Below are 17471 nucleotides of genomic sequence, written 5' to 3'. Positions count from 1 at the left end.
TTAATGCAGGCCCCCGTTGGAGTTCGTGCGGCTGCAAGCGGAACAGAGCTTTACCAGACATTCATTGAGCTCCTTGCTGCCCTTTCCCCTGGGCAGAAATCACCCCCAAGGGGACGAAGGACGAAGGACACAGGCTGTAGTCGGGCCCGTCCCGGCTAACTGCTCCATCCTACCCCTGCTCCTTCTGCTGATGCTGATGCTGATGCTTTCAATATCAAATGCGCATTGTTTGCATTAACAAGTCCCCGGAGGCTTTTGGCTTTGCTTAACGCAACACCCCAAAAAACAAGCGAAATGCTAATATTTACACCACCGCCTCGCGTTTTGCACACTGTTGCTACACTGGGTAAAATCATTCGGTGTCATAGAACAAAGTCTTTAACTTTCAGACTTTCCAATTCACAAATTCTAAGATATCAAGAATGCATACAGCTCAACAGGATCATATTGTTGTCTAAGAACCCTCTTTGGGTGGATTGGCAAGTTTTCTTATTACAAAAATCATTAATATAACATATAAATAACCAAACTATATCATGTATGCCGCGTTCCCGCAGTGTATTTCATCCACCCACTCTTATGACCAGATCATGGTTTTATCTCTCTGAGCTACCGCTACCAGGCAATGTTTGCCTTGGTTCCTTGGCCACCTTTCCGAATTTCTGGCTTCGATTGGTTGTGTGTATTTTTCCGGAGAGGTAAAACCCAAACCCGTAATGCAAAACATGGAACAGCGGCCCAACCACTGTGACAAATTGAATTCTTGTTACTTTGTTTGCGCCGAGATTAAACCCATGTACTAACACGTGGATGTTAACTAGCTGAAAGGGCTGGCCTAAAAGGGCAATAGCCACCCCTAAACGCCTGGGTATCCCTGTTTTAATTTTCCGCCCCTTTAAATTGCAGGCAACCTTGCCGTTTTTGTTTGGGTAGCCAAATCGTTAACAGCCTCATTACTTATGCTTCAATTAGTAGTCGCAGGGCTTTAAAATGGGTTAGTTCATTATAACTATTACTACGGGCTGTTATGGGCCAAGTATGCTGGAAAGCTGTGTGCTGTGTGTTACTAAAGTTTGTGGGCGGCTTCTTGCTAAGCAGGAATTTCTTCAGATGGTTTCTGGACGGATTTTAGCATAGGGGCCAATGAAGTACCTAATGATGCCGGCGGATCTGTTCTAATAAAGTTGCCGCATACCGCTTACTTATAACCTTAGGAAGTGTACGCTTAAAACCAAGGTCTTCAACCTTGGGTAAACGTTTTGACAGGCCATAACCAGTCAAGGGCAGAGGTGGGACTCCCACCTACTCGTTTAAATAGTCATTCTGTCAGGACAATCTGTCGCCCGAGGTCGCCTGACTGTTAACTGAAAAAGGGATCCCAATTCGAAGCCCCGAACCCTATGCTCGCCCTCTGTCGCATTAATTATGCATTAAGAAGAGGAAATATAAACATGAGAACACTTTGGAATGCCTCAACGCGGCCAATTAGGAATTTCAAAAGGGGTTTTCCGAAGGGGTAAGTGTACCCTATTAAAAAAAAAAAAAACGAGAAGGGTGTGTAATGCGAGCACATGGCACTTGGCAGTATTGGAAAGCGCCGAAAAGTCGGCAACGAAAACCAAGCAAAACAAAAACAACAATCTTGTCAAACACTAAACTGTATTTTTGGAGCACTGGCACCCAAACGGTATATTCTAGGGGTTGCAAAGCTTGACAGCTAAGAGAAAATAAATGAGAGAGTTAGCGAGAGAAAACTACCCCAAGAAAAAACAACAACACGGGCAAAAAAAAACGCAAAACCTGAATGGAACACAGGGCACAAAAAAGAAACAGCGAAACAAAAGACAGAGCGTAAAAGTTGTGCAAAAGAAGACTTGTAGCTGCGCGGATCTAACGAAATTCGGTTGTTCTTTTTTTCCACATTTATTACTAACGATTGAAAAAAATAAACCAAGGCGGGCTAGAAATAAATGCACCCCGGCAAAAATTCGTTGAAGTATCTGTTGTTAAGGAATATAACAGTAAAAAGCGCGCGCATAAATTATTGAAAAAAGTTAGTGACAGTGCCAAATTAAATTATTATTTGGTTTAAAATTTTTAAACGATGGAAAAATTCATTTCGATCCCGTTATTTTGGGTTCTATGGAATTTTCACTAGCGATGACAGGAAAAATTAAAGAACGCCGTCGATTTAGGACATTATATTATTGCATTGTACAACACCAACATCAAAGAGTTTGCGCAAAGAGAGCATAAACATTTCTCTTTTCTTGCCTTTTCTCTCTCGCTGTCAATGACAGCTGACTGTCGAAGAAGAAGGAGAGCAAAATTAAAGGTAGCAAAGGAAAGCGAAATGGGGAAGAAGCAGCAGCAGGCAAAAAGGACAGACAAAATACAATAAGAGCAGGAAGTTAAGTAAACTAAGCTATCACGTTTATTCAATAATCGAAACAACGAAAAAAGGCCACGAAGCAAACAAGGATTAAACACAACAAGCATACATATCAAAATTAAGCCAAACAACAACAAAACGTCCATTTACAAAACAGCAAAAACAAGGAAAAAAGGAGCAAAGGAGGAGAATTGAAACATTAAAGTAAGGAAAGAAGGCGAAACGAATTGTTACAGTGAAAGAAATTAGGTTATCGGAAAATTATTAAGCAAGAGAGCTTCTCCTACAACAACAACTGTAGAAAATGCCACTACACGACAGTTAACCTATTAGCAACCGGAATCGGAAGAAGAAGAGTAAGGAATCACAGATATAGGAATATTCCTGTGGAAATTCGCAGTTGCCCCAAAAATGCTGGAAAAGAGCTCTGCGGGAAAGCGTCGTCGCTTTTGCGTCTGCTCTTGCGTCTGCTTTCCTTACAAACAAAGAAAATACCAACAACAACGACTGCAATAACAACAAGATTTGTTAAAGTAACAATAACAGCATCTGTTACTGTGGTAAGAGTTAAATTAACAATAACGGTGGCAATACAAGCGCGAGTGAGAGGCATAAGCAACGAAACAACGGATCTAGGGAGTAGTTATAGTTCCCCCAACGACACTCATCAGACAACGAACAAAACCCCTCATATGAATGGATAACTATAGAAAGAAGGTAAGATTTCTGGATACGTTATCTCCTTACTTAACGTGCAAATAGCCAACACATCGATAGTCTGTGGGTACCTTCCCACTTCTATATTTCAAATGTCCGTTCTGAAAACCCAACAAAAAAATTAAACCAGACATCGGGATCATTAGCGGGTAGCCAACTTTTCCCTCAGATAAATTATGACATAGTAAACATACTCAAGGTGCTTTGCTTCCATTTGTGTAAATAAATTGCATTGCCCATTTACGCCTCCCAATAAGTTCTACAATAATTTTATATGAATTTTTTAAGATTAGACAACACAAACTAGGAGGGGAATACAAATCTTTTATTCAAGTGCATATTATGAGATTTTGAAAACCTGGAAAAAGTATTGCCATGGTGCTCCTATTTAATGAAATGCCCTCACCCAACTGCTGGTAATCCAATTAAACGTTTTGCATTTGAACTTTTAATCTATTTGCTGTTCTGGCGAGTGCCAATCGCAAAGTGGGTCAGCCTGTTGATTGAATTTTTTCTTTAGATCCACTTATCACTGGACCCGTCCGTCGACATCTCTTTGATTGTTGTTCGCATGATGAATAGTGCCCATTTCTATTCCCGTTTTGATTTCGATGCAGCTTTCCACTCCCTCGGCTGCAGTAGCTGCAGTTTCAATTAACGTGCTTGGCATCCGTGAGATACATTCGCATCCGCGACGATGGTTCGGGCGAAGAGCAGTTGATTGATCACCTCGAGACGCCAGAAGCGAGAGCTCTGGGCTTTGGGCACGTGGATCAGCTGTGAAGTTTCCTGCACTGACTGCCCATTAATCTTTGAGTAAACATTGACTAGATGCGATGATTTTACGGATCTACAAAAGCATTCTCGATGCTCAGATAAACTGTAAGTGGGCCAAATTATTAATTGCATTCGCCAATAAGAAGAGTCACCTAGCCAGTTGAACCCACAATACCCTGCATATGCTTAGGAATTCAAGAGTCGCCTTGGGAAGACATCAATTCTTTCAATATCTAAAAATGGTCACTTCTCTTTTAAAAGTTCAAGATGAAGGTTAACAAAAATTGAAAATGCTATCTATAAAAAACTTTTTTGCCATGTAACTATACTTACGTGTAGGGTGTTTCAGAGTCATTCAACTTCCATTGCCTTTTGGAGGGGGCACTTCGGTTATGGATGAAGCTAAGCGTTGGCGGACCTATGTCCCCATTTGCCCCTACTCCTCTGTTTTTGTTGCTATTTAGTTGTTGAACATTGTTTCAGTTGAATTAATGATGCATGCATCCGTCATTGGACTGCAGGCTAGTCGCCATCGTCTTGGTGGCTGTCTCGGTGCCCGACGACTGCCACTTTCGCTCGAAGCCTCCGCACTTCGCCCACACTCCACACTCCACACTCCATGCCCATACCATCGTACTAGATATAGCCGCAGTCCCTGATTCAATGCCCCATCGCCTCATCGCCCCAGCCCCGAGCTCGCCCTACTGATGTGCGTTTGAAAAATGTAATGCGTTTTACGCGCCGCCTCTAGTTGCGCTCCCCCAATATTATCCGTTTTTCTGCATACCCTGCGATCGCTGATTACATCGGTTTATATTGTTTAAATATACAGTTTATTCAAAATTGTTGTACTAACGATCCAAAGATCTTTTACAATTTGTTCGTGATATGCAGCTTGAATCGATTAGTTTCTTGCCGCAAACCCCAAGTGTTGAGTAATCCTCAGTCGCATACTTCCTTTTGGTTTTTTTTTTAGCTTTTTCTCTGGGTTCCCCGGTTTAAGTGGTTTCTGCGTTTTGTAGCCGCCGGCTGCTTTCTTTATTTTAAACTCATCAGCAAGTCGACGACATCATTTGGCGGACTGTGGCTTCTGCAGCCAGCAAGCAGCATGCAGCTACTTCTTGTGCCGCCGATGGAGCCACGCACGAGTCAGAAGAAATAAGTCGCGGGACCGCATAAATATTTATAAAAATAGAGCGGCGAAGTTGCGACTCCGCCAGCAACTCGCCGCGGCTGTGAATGATGTGATGGATATCCGCAAGATGCTTTTGTATCCATCCAGAGTCCCACGGCAGCATTGGGTCATCCAACTCACGGGAGAAGGTGTTACGAAATCGGGTATTTTGGGTTTATTTTATTTACATATCATGGGTATAGAAAACGTTTCTACTCCTTAAAACTCAGATGCAGTTTTTAAAGAGAAGCCCCGATTGTTTGGTTTTTTTTTTAATATCCACTTTTGAGAGAGAAAGTCTGGGAGTGGAGAGTGTCTCCTTCGGTTGGCCGCCATCCAGTCTGGAGATTCTATACCACCATGTAGCCCTGGTTGTTTGGGTTGTCTGGCTCGGTGACTCTGACGGATGACAATGCCACAATGCCACTGACTCATCGGTCTCCCCGTTTTGTGTGCCATTGCTGTTATTGCCGGCCTTTAATCAGGCAAATTGTTAACACCAAACGCAAACAATCAGCCAAAAAGCCAAAGCAACATGTTACATTTATAATGTATACGTACAAAAAGAAGTAGCAAAACATATTTGTACAATGGCAAAGTTGCGGAACAGAGATAAATTGCCTGGCGCCGCTGCTCCGCTTTACTCCAGTGGCAACCACATATGTATATACATATATACACATAATCTGACAAGTAACGAGCACCTGCCTCCAGCTCCTATTCTTCCCTTCAAGGATTCCCCTTTGAGATGGACGCCACATGACACGCACTTTCACCCGACTGATATCCGTCTCCGGCAGAATCGGATTCTTTCTGGTTATTTTTTTTCGGGGAGTCATTGACTTCGTGAGTCATCCAGGGAGGGGGACGAAGGATATAACCCGGCAAAACCTTGGCAGAGAAAAATAGCTTCCAATATCGAAAATAAATCAAGAAATAAGTTTCAGATCCCTTTACATTTATTATAGAAGGAACCTAATTTTTTAGATATTTATTTGTTGGTAAAATTCGACCAACCTCTTTCTCATTTGGTTGCATTGTGTTCGCCGATATCCATTCGCATTTGATTTAATTACTGAAAAATGCACAAAACTCTTGATGACGAAACCCATAGGGGGCAGCCCTTTTCAGATGCGAAGGCTCTAATCCTCAGCGCTCGGGGGATATGGAATACGGGATGTGGTATACTATTGGATGTGGATGTGGATGTGGGATGTGGTGCAAAGACGAACCGACGCGTTCGATGCCACCCCAAAAATAAAACACTCACGCATCGCTGGAACTTCCCTCGGCGAATTTCCCTCTGCCAGCGCTGGCAGCAGAATTTCCTCGAGCATTTCCCACAGTCTTTCCACTTCACTCGGGTTCAGTTTCAGTTTCGTTTCAGTTCTAGTTGGCAGCTCGAATCGTTCACTTCGCCGGTCGGCTCACGATTGTGTTAAAAACCCGCCCCGGTTAACAGCTTGAAAGTTGGAATTTCTTTTTCAATGCTTGGTTTTATTGTGCCCAGTGCCCAGTTCATTTTTTTTTTTTCGCATATTTCTGAAGTGAAGTGTCTGGAAGTGTTCCCAAGAAAGCCGGCTTCTAAAGGACCAAAACCGAAGTTAAATGGACGACTAACCCTTCGCAGGGGTATAAAAGTTTTCGCTCGCGATCGGTGGTTCTGCCACCCTCAGCGGACCCCGAAACCGGTTTCCCCTCTGCAAATCCACAAACCCAACCGACTTCCCACTCCCAGGTGGTTGTGTAGGTTTTTGTTTTCGAGAGCCTCATGCCGAAACCAACCCCAAACCCAAACCCGTAAGCCCACACTGAACCCCTGTGCGGCGCTCTGTGATGGCAATGAACCTTTGCCCGATCTTATAAGAATCTGTGAGTTCCTAATAACCCCAGTGAAAATGGCGAAAATCGCGAAATCAGCGAAAAAGGGCCAGCGCACAGGATGTCCTCAATGTATGTATCTAATGAGAGTGCAAAACTATAATAATAAAGTAACGAAAGGCAAATTGTGAATAAAACTATTTAAACTTATAAAAATTTTCATAACGAAGGTGAAGTTTCTAAAAAAGTTGGGACACTTCTACCTTGTCCAAATCGCTCCTTAAAAATCAGCACTTAGGGGCCTTGAGAGACATGAGACCCATAACTTATCCTTGAGTACCACATGATTTCACTCCCGCCTTTGGATGTCTAGATCTCGCAGCTCTCGTCTGTTCACAAAGGGCAATCACTAATCTCCAGTGCGTATAATGAACTGAGAATATGCCTGCTGGCTTCTGGCTGCTCGTGAACAATACACTCGTCTTCTTCATGATAAATATCTGTTGTCAGTCCTTGTCCTCTTCCTCTGAACAAAACCCCTCGCATGGAGTTGAGTATCCCCCTGCAATTTCCAGCGTCGAATGTCTTTGAATGCTTTTTTACGTGTTGGGGCCCCAGCTGTGAGCAGTCGTCGCAAATGCTTCATAAAAATCTAATATTTATGAGTCGGAGAAAAACTGAGAGACATCCAGAGCAGAAAAGAACAATTTTCCCCAAAAGCGGAAAAGGAGGAGCGGAGAAGCTGGAAAATGTTTTTAATTGCTTGCAAGTTTCGCTCTTTCTCTGGAGAAGATTTTGTTGTCCCTGCTCTTCTCGTCGACTGCTTCACGCTTAATTGGTTCGACGACGGGGCAGGGAAAAGGTCAAGTTAACGAGTTTTGATCGAAGAGCAAAGTTTCGTTCCGCGTATGCAGGACAGATGGGGACAAACACGGAGCACTCCCCACTCCCCCAGTCTCCCCCATTCCGTCCGCACTTCCACTTGAATGCACATTTTGTCATTGGCCGTGCAAAGTTTTTTTTCCTCCACCCCGCTCCTGTAACAAAAGGCTTTCTGCAAATTAAAAAAAATTAGCAGGGAATGGGTGCATAGCGGCGCGGCTCGACTACATAGATACTCCTTAGGAGCTCATCTCCAAAGAACTGTATCACCTACTTCGAGGAGTTCAGCGCTAGCGGTTTCACTTGATCAGGGTTTTAATGTCCATTGTTCAAAGATCCTCGCCAGTCTTGGGTATACCCTTTTCCAGGGTATAACAAAAGCAAACCAAGAGACAGCAGACTGCAATTTGAAGCGACGGGTTCGAGCTTAATGGGGTTTCCATAATTAAAGCCAACTCTCTTTTTTTTGTCCCTCAGACAATCGGCAGTTGCCTAATCAATCGAGTGGGCCAGAGTAGAGGAAAGCCGCTCGAATTGAAGCACCGCGCGATCGGAATGGGAAATACGGATTTTAGAGTGGGTTCTGCTCAGTCAGTGGAGCGGAAAAATCATCATTGGCACCCCCAAAAAGCTGAGAATCCAAAGAGGAATACCAATAATGCCAGACCCATTTCTTGGGCCGTGTCACAAACAGTTTGCGTTGATTCCCCTTCAAGACTCTGTCTGGGATTCCATACTCTATGCTTTTTTGGGCTGAATTTGCCGCTGGGAGCGGCACAAAACAAAATGAGGAAAGTTATTGAGCAGAGCTGAAATATCGCGGTGCATTTCCATTATTTTCATACAGCGCCAGACATGGCCACTTCTTTTGCCTCCCCCAGAAACTCCAGAACCCCGGAACTGCAGAACCCCAGAACCCCAGAACCTGCCCAATACGCCTCCTGCAGCTGCTTTCTCTGGACATTGTTTGCCTTTTTGCATTGCTCGAGTGCAGTCCTTGACAATGTGGCAGCCCAGTCAAGCTGAAGAGCGAGGAGAACGCAGCTGTGAAGCTGGAAAATCTCAAGATCCTCGGGGGCGCGGAAGTTTCTGGAGGTTGGTACGAGTCTAGCGACAAGTTAAAGTGCCACCAGCAGTCGCCAGCTGTTGGGGGGGAATTTTAAGGGCAACTTCAAAGTACGGCAAAAGCACTTTTAAAGGCTGTAGCAGGCAGGGGGGCCGAACCAGAAACTGAAGCAGGCAAAGAACTAAACTTTACGCTCCGGGTGCTGAAAAATTTAAGTGCATGGACAACCACCAATCAGCAGCAGTACTGCTACTAATATTCAGTCCTAATTGCCCCACCGGAATCTTGCCGGGATTCATGAATACGAACAATCCACAAGCTAATGCATTATCCATAACTGCTTGGCATTATCAAGCCCCAGCAAGCCAAACGGTGAACAAGAGGGAAACTCAGCGGAAGAAATGAATAAAGGGTGGCCTGGGAGGCGACAAACTTTTATCAGAAGCGCGAAACTTTCGTTTTAGTTTACTGTCTGGCAGCTGGCGTGGCAAACTTTGCTTGCATCTTTCTTGCAAAACTGATTAAGTTAAGCCGTTCTGAAAAGGGGCAAAAGGGAGTTGAAGCATAGCAGGCAGGTATCTGCATTTTAAATCAGTTTAAGAGGCTCCCAGTTGACCTCATCATATATAACTGGGATAATGCATAAGCAATGATTGGAGTGGAAGGTTGAAATGGATAGCCCTAGTTGTCAATTAGTTTTGCTGTCTTCCGTTGAAGGGAAATCATTCTTAAGAGCCGCAACAGAGTGGGCAACTCTTACATTTCGGGGTGAAGGAAAGACGAGAGGCTCTTGTAATTAATAGGAAACACAGACATCACCGTTCGTGGAGCATTTTCCTGTTTTTGCCAAGTAATCTTGGGTAACATTGGGTATATGCAATAGGCACACCGAATGACACTTTAACTACGACTATTCAAACGCCTAATCGTTCGATCAACTTTAAATAAAAATTAAATTAAAGTGCTGAAAACCGAATGTTAGTAATAGAACTGCAGGTATTTTCCATTCGGGATCACGTACCTAAGCTCCTCTATCTATGTGGATTTTTAATTTTTGTTGCATGACGAAGCAGTTGAGGGAGCAGCTGGACAGAGAGGAGTTTGGGGGGCGAGTTAAAGCGCAGCCGGGCCAAAAGGATGCCGAGCATTATGGAGTTGCCATGTAACCACGTTCCGGGATAATATGAAACATGAACATTTTCAATTTCAAAGCTGCCAAAACATGCAGCAAATATTGACATTGACTGTAATGGGAAAATCATTCACAGCAGACTCTCACCCTTCGCAAGAAAAGCCTTGGGGGAGGTAAGGGTTGAGCGATTTCCCAGCGCCAATAGAGCATTCCCCGGCAAAGAGGATAACCGATGTAAACGATTATCTAAGGAGTAAAGGCAACCGAAACAGGTACTGAATGTGCTGAAGAGCAGAGTTAATCCTTGTTAGGATTAGGTTTTGTCCAACGCCTAACAATATCTAGAAATGTGGTATTGATATATCTCTCCAGATATTCCTTGTTTTAAATGCGGTTTCCCCCGATTTCCCCCTCATAGCTTTGTAAACTTGAAATCAATTTGTCGTTTGGGCTTCCCCTTCTCCAAAGGAAACCGTACCCTGTCTGCGCCAAACATTCCGAGACCAAAGACGACGTCTGGAAATAAAGATATTCGAATGCGCTGCAGTTAACGATATCCCCTGATATTGGGGGAGTTCCTGGAATGGGGGATACCAGATACCAGATACCTTATACCAGATACCATGTACCATGTACCATCTACCATATATAATACCATGTAACAGATAAGTGGCAGTTCTCCCAGACTGTGGGACGACCGAAGCAGCATAAGAATAGGAAGGAGATGGCGCGTGCCGAGGAAGGGCGATGCAAGATGGAAGATGGAGATTTTCCCTCTCATATTTTCGAGAAACGAGGGGCGGCTACAATGTTTTATGGAGTGTTTTCTTGAGTGGTTCTGCTGTTTTCCCCCTCCATTTTCATGCTCTTGTTTTTCTCGAGCGGCTGCCGCTTTGTTGACTATAAATAACAATGAAATCATGACTCCAAATTAAACGTCGCAGAAAAAAAAAGAAGGTTGAGGTCGGAGCAGGAGGCTGTTTGCCCAAGAAGTCAAAGAAACGCAGGGAATGCGAATAAAATTAATTTTTCTCAATTTCAGTTTGTGTGGCAGGGATGTAAGCAGAAAAGCAGAAAGAAGTGGCCCCTGTTTTGGACTTTCTAGAAATATTAGCAAATTGCCCGGGCGTAAAAGCATTATGTACTGTGCTGATATAAAGCATATACTTGGGCTCATATATTCATGGCAGAGTCATTATATCATCATCAACTCAAAGCCCATTTAGCAGGCACAGCTTCCAGGCAGAAGCCGCAGTGGTCTTCATTATAAACAGATTAATCATCTGTGCAGAGGGGCTGCACTATTCGGAACCCTTTTAGCCGTGAAGTGAGTCACCACAGAGTGGCACCTCCGCTTCCTCTTCCCGCTTTCTTTCAGACCAACCACAATAACCGGGTGTCGTTAGTCATCTGCTGACTACCAGAGGATAACCCCCAGAAAACCCCACATCGATCGCCCAACCCCACTTAATTGCGTCTGCTCATTTAGTCATAAAAGCAGGATGCATGCTTGGCCAGAGAAGTAGTGGTGCCATTATATACATACATACTAAATATATATGAAAATATATATATAGCAAGGACTGGAGAGAATTCACTCTACGTTGCACACCAAATTCAATTCAAATTTTATTCAAATGCTCGATTATTCATTCATCTTTTTATAGTCCTCAGCTTGTGGAATTTATTTATTGAGCGCGTTTTTCTGGCATTTTCCACCCTCTTCGCCGTTTGGAGATTTCTCAGTCTGGCATAATCCGATTGTGCGTCGTGGCAAATTATTATCGGGGATTTCGCTTTATCTTCTATATTATGCATTTCCTTAGAAGAGAACTACGGCAATGTGTGCGATTTATGTTAAGTGACAGAAACTGCACCATTTGTTAAAGGCTATGCCCTGTGTGCAGTGAGCAATGAAACTGTCACTTTGCAATGGCATCAAATTCGTTTTCTTCGCTTCTGGCGACAGCTGCAAGCTTCCCCTTTTTGCTGCTCGGACACGAATGCAAAAACTATAAATTCAAAATTGTTTTAACCACGTTTCCAACACCAGCGGACCAGTAATGCTAATTTCCATACGAGCCATGGACTACGGAAATTCGTGTTGGAACAGGCCGCCGGGGTGCTTCATTATTTCCACATCCCAGAAGTGGCTCTCCTATTTCCCACACCCCATTGAACTGTCTGGCATGCGCCACCCTCTTACAGATCGCAAATCCAATAACGAAAATTGCCGGGATTTGGCTGTCTGGCTGACAGGACTGAGATACCAATGGATTCCCAAGCAGCTGCGTCTGCAAATCCAGAAAACGCATTTAGATAAAGTCAACTTACTGTCTTAGCGTCTCTCCTCCGTTGCCTTGGCGATTCCGATTTGTTCTTTGTTTGTTTCGGGGGCTCAAAGTTTCACACGCCTAAATGCAGGCAATTCACTTGATGAATGGAGCAGCCGCCCAATGCACAAGTTTTCCCCATCTGAACTTTGCAGCTTGAACCATTAAATATAGCCATTGCCAACGGGCTTTTCCCCTCACCGTTCCAGCCTACGTAAAGAGTTTTAGTTTTGGCGGTTTAGGCGCAGCCAGATTTTATGGCTCAAGTTTTCCGAAAGTTGATCTCCGGTTTCTGATTTCGCCTTTTTGATTCGTCCAGGCTATCCAAGGAAATGCCGTCTACGTCTTTTGGCTAGACTTTGTTATTTATCCTTCTTTTGCCGCTGCTTTTCTCATCGGAATTGTTCAGAGTCAGCTTTTTTTATACGAGTACTTTGCATATCCATAACTCTTGCTGTAGTTGATTTCGCGAATCTAAGCTGGTGCACATATCGTATCTTACTACATAAGAAGTAAGCGGACAGTTAATGTAATAAGGGACCTAAACTTTGGCGTTTTATTTGCGACTTTAACAAGGGATAAGTTATTCCAGGAGGTGGTTCTACACTCCTCATTTTAAGGCTGCCTATTTTCGACGGATATCTATTTTTAAATGCATGGCATGCGGCAAGGACCCCGATTAAGTTCCCGCTGCCATCTGCTCTTTAAAGCCAAACCTAACACACCTCCCTTAACCCTCGGCAGGATTGCCTAATGCCAGGCAATTGACCCATTTGGGGTACACATCCTGGCTGACAACTAATAGTGCAATAGGTGCCGACACGGTTGCCACAAAAGAAGGAGGCGAACCGAAGGGGCGATTCTGCTGTTAACAGCACTCCATTTAAGGCAGGGAGATCCAATTTTTCTATTTCCTCTTGTGATTTTCGCTACCTCTGCTGTGCTGAGAGCTGTGCACTACCCATCTGCCTCCTTTATCCTCGCTTCGATTGCCTCTTTTGCTGCACGGCCTCCCCAGTCAGAATGGTCCTCATTCCACAGTGCCACAGTGGCACTTCTTGGCCCTGTGAACCCTGCCCCCAAGTAGCCGGAAGCTTTGTTTAGTTGTCAGTTCGGTTTCCTGGCGTGCCAAATAAAGTTATTTCTTGCCTGTTTCCCTTCTGGCCTTTCCCTTCTTGGTGGCCTTCTGGCCACCCTCAGCTCCACTGGCAGTTGCATTACTTGCAAATTGTTGTGTACCCATAAAAATACTTATTTCCTGGCGCGATGGCATGTGGCAAGTACATTCCTTGACCACTTCGCGTACACAGCCACTGCTATTCTCAGTGGCGTTGCGGTGGGGTGTTAAATGATTGCCTCGGTCTTAATTACAGAATTACCTCGCAAACCTTTAAGCCACAGAAGCATCAAGTTGAGCTCACTTCCAATAGCCAGTAGCCAGGCAAGAAAATATTTAAATCAAATGCGATGCCTGCAACGATTGCAACATTGATTATGAAACAGTTTAATAAAAACCACAATCCATTCGTACTATTTTGAGAAGGGCTCCAATTGTCTTGCTGCCTTGGCCAGTTAAGAAAACATATTCTAGCAGTGCTCCTGCAGGACTCCCCATCCTGTCTGCCTGCTTCACTACCTACCTTCACAGCTAATCCCGCGGCGGGGTTGCCCTGAACATTGTCGTGGCTTAGTGTGAATTTAATTAAATTTTAATTCGGGCTGGGGAGAACTCCCTCGCCGTAGTAGCCGTTTTCTCATTCCATCTTATCTAATTTTCTTCTTAGGTGCGTGCCATGGAGCAACGGCTGAGTGAGTGGCCCAAGCAGCCGCCCCAACAGTCCCAGCATCCGCATCCCCATCCGCATCCGCATCAGGCAGGAGCCAACCATCCGCAGGAGCAGCAGGCCAGAAGCAACAGCTCGCCGAGTCATCAGATAGGCGGCTCCACGGGATCAGCAGCGTCGGCCGGATCAGGTGCCCCGCCCATCCAGGAAGCGGAGAAGACCATCACCTCGTTGGAGATTCAGGTGGAGGAGCAGAGACAGCTGCGCCTGCACGACGCCCGGCAAATCGAGGCCAAGGCCGCCAAGATCAAGGAGTGGGTGAACAACAAGCTGCGCGATCTCGAGGAACAAAACCAGCTGCTGCGCGAGCAGAACGTCAAGTGCAACCAGCAGTTGGAGCTGCTCAAGAACCACATAGCCAACCAGTCGCAGCGGCACAGCATAGTTGGTCCTGTGCGAAACAGCCTCAGTCTAGACGTTCAGGACTTCACCGGCTCGGGCTCGAATCCCGAGCATCGGAGGAGGAGCGAGAGCCTTGATCCCCAGGAGATCATCGGCCGACCCCTGACCAGCTCCTATCCACACCACCAGCACCGGCGAAACCTCTCGATGGAGCCGCAGGAGCTGGAGAGAAACCTGGTGGCAGCGGTGGACGGCCTGACCCTTGCGCCTCTGTCCAGCATCTCCAGCAAGGCACCCGGCGGCAGAGGAGGCTCCACGGGAGCCGGGGGCGTTCCCAGGCCAGATAGCTCCGATACGGACACCGCCCACGACTATGCGGAGATCTACACGCCGTCTTGCGAGAAGCTGCCCGCCTGGATGAAGAACAACCCGGCCCTGATGGCCAGTGGCGGTAACTCCAGCACGACCACCACGACGACTAGTGAACTGGGCGTGCCACGCCCACCTACACCGCCGCTGCATCGGTTCCCCAGCTGGGAGGCCAAGATCTATCAGGTGGCCAACGACGGACTGGCCGGAGCGGGAACGGGAGCCAGTACCGCCGAAAGTACGGCCAGCCAAGAGCCGGACATCCAGGAGGGAACTGCAGCTGGAACTGGAATGGCAACGGGAGCGGGAGCGGGAGCGGGAACCAATCTCTCCAACGGCCGACGGCATGGTCATAGCCATGCATCCGGAGATGGACACGGCACGCTGGGCAGTACGCCGGGAACCCCGCTGCCACCGTCGAGGCAGCAACAAACCGCCAGCGGCGGCTTCTGTGATATATCCGTGCCCGTCTACGCAACGGTCAAAGGTCGAGCCTCGCAGATCCGCTCGATGCCGTTCACGGGCGACTCGAGCGACGACTCCAGTGACGGCGAGGACCACGCGGTGATGCTCACCCACCACTCGCACAACTCCTCGAGCACGGACAACACGGAGACCTCCACCTCCGGCAGCGCCTCGAGTCCCTCGAAGAGCCTGAAGACCTCATCCAGCCTGAGTCCGGCCAAGCGGAGTGGCTCGGAGAGCCCCAAGAACGCCAAGGCGCGAGGTACGTACCATGAGTATTGACTTTGCCTCAAGACCCTTGCAGATTACCCGCCTGGCGTAGTGTAGACCGATTAGTCTGTTGCTCCTTAGGACCATGCAGGCTTCGAACTCAATCTAACCGAACACCGAGCACCAACTAATTCCTTAATCCAAATTGGCGACCTTAATTCTATTTTAGTAAACTAAAAATTCAGTTGATTATGTTTTTTTTTTTTTTTTTAATGTACTCCCCCATTGGTTCTCCAATGCATCCCGCATCCGTACTAGAACTTATTACCTCTGCTCCACCTAGAAGACCGTAACCACAATGATCAAAGATACTAATTGTGTGCTCTAACAACTTGCGAAACTAACCACTTTTGTTCATCAACCAACCATTGCCTACCGAATAACCAAATAACCGCCGTTAACCTCTAACCCATCCACCGCAGTCCACCTCCAACCACGCGTCTCCACCACCACCACGCCCTCCAGTCACATCAACCAGCATCTCCAACCACAACCACAACCACAACAACCGCACCACCAACACCACCAACACCACACTCTGCCCCACCTCCACAGTCATAACCACCAATTGGGACCGTACACGGTGGCGCCGTCGAGTGGGCAGATAACGCTGCCACGCCCCCGTCCCGTCAACGCCCCCTCCCCCCTCCTCCAGCACATGCGAGGCACAGTAATTTCAGATCTCTCCTTTGAATCAGGCCTCTCGGACGACTACGCCCTGCCCCCCGACGCCGTCTCGGAGTCGACGTGCATGGACGCCTCGATGCCATCGCTGCTGATGCGCCAGTCCTACGTGGACTCGCCCAGCAAGAAGATTGAGTCGCTGGAGAAGGTGGGTGATCACACACTCACTCCCTGCCAGAGACCCCCATTCCACTCCTTACAATTTCTTTTCGTTATTCGCTTCAGATGGGCCACCTGGCCAAGCTGGGCGGCAAGCTGAAGACCTGGCGCAAGCGCTGGTTCGTCCTGAAGAACGGATCGCTTAACTACTGGAAGAGCCAGCACGACCTGCAGCGGAAGCCCCAGGGGCAAATCCTACTGGACGAGGCCTGCCGCATCAACCGGGCGGAAGGCGCCTCCACCTTCGAGATCGACACCGGCAAGAAGGTCTACTACCTCACGGCAGACTCGCACGCCACCATGGACGACTGGATCCGGGTGCTGCAGAACGTGCAGCGGAGGAACGCCACCAAGCTGCTGCTGAGTCGCGACGACCAGAAGCCCACGGTGCAGGGCTGGGTGACCAAGGTGAAGAACGGTCATCCCAAGAAGTGCTGGTGTGTGCTGCTGGGCAAGATGTTCCTTTACTTCAAGGCTCCGGCCGAAACGGTAAGTGGCAGAAGGAATTCCATGGTGAGGTCCTGCTAATTATGCTGATTTGTTATCCCATTGTAGAACCCATTGGGCCAGATAAATATGCGCGATGCTCGAGTAGAGGAGGTGGAACACGTCTCCGACTCGGATTCCGAGGAGCGGGAGGATGCCGCCCAGGATCAGGCTAGACTCACGGTTGCCATCTATCCAGCGCACCAGGGACCAACCTACCTGATCCTTTCCGGCAAGCCTGAGCGGGACAACTGGCTCTATCACCTGACTGTCGTTTCTGGCGGCGGTCCAAGTGCTGGCACGCAGTACGAACAGCTCGTCCAGAAGCTCATGGAGACCGATGGCGATCCTAGTGAGTCCTAGAATTCTTTCTCATATTAGCCGAGCTAACCGTGAAACTCACTCCTCCAATTGCAGACTGCGTGCTGTGGCGCCACCCCATCCTATTGCACACCAAAGACACCATCACGGCCCCGCTGTCGTCTATGCATACGGAAACCATGCAACCGGAGGCAATTAAGCTCTTCAAGGCAAGTGGTCTTTGGTAGTTGGATGCAC

At 46.9% G+C, this 17471-nt stretch overlaps 1 protein-coding gene across 13 annotated transcripts in view; it reads left to right on the top strand.

Moving 5' to 3' along the window:
- Positions 1 to 17471, top strand: part of LOC108097018 (uncharacterized protein CG43867) — a 91039-nt gene that overhangs the window by 68388 nt on the left and 5180 nt on the right. For 6 of the 13 annotated variants that reach the window (XM_017199031.2, XM_017199022.2, XM_017199019.2 and 3 more), the window contains 5 exons: positions 14079 to 15576; positions 16007 to 16416; positions 16494 to 16916; positions 16983 to 17265; positions 17331 to 17443. In XM_017199031.2, coding sequence (XP_017054520.1) covers positions 14079 to 15576; positions 16007 to 16416; positions 16494 to 16916; positions 16983 to 17265; positions 17331 to 17443 — 2727 coding nt within the window. Of the gene's footprint in view, positions 1 to 1800; positions 3110 to 6436; positions 7014 to 14078; positions 15577 to 16006; positions 16417 to 16493; positions 16917 to 16982; positions 17266 to 17330; positions 17444 to 17471 lie in introns of those variants that run through there. The other 7 variants (XM_017199025.2, XM_017199024.2, XM_043207546.1 and 4 more) reach the window with 3 other exon arrangements.

The sequence above is a fragment of the Drosophila ficusphila genome, unplaced genomic scaffold (assembly GCF_018152265.1).
Source record: "Drosophila ficusphila isolate 14025-0441.05 unplaced genomic scaffold, ASM1815226v1 contig_198, whole genome shotgun sequence".
In the NCBI taxonomy this organism is placed as follows: Eukaryota; Metazoa; Arthropoda; class Insecta; order Diptera; family Drosophilidae; genus Drosophila; species Drosophila ficusphila.
The sequence above is the reverse complement of the archived record's forward strand: the minus strand, read 5'-3'. Positions and strand labels throughout refer to the sequence as shown.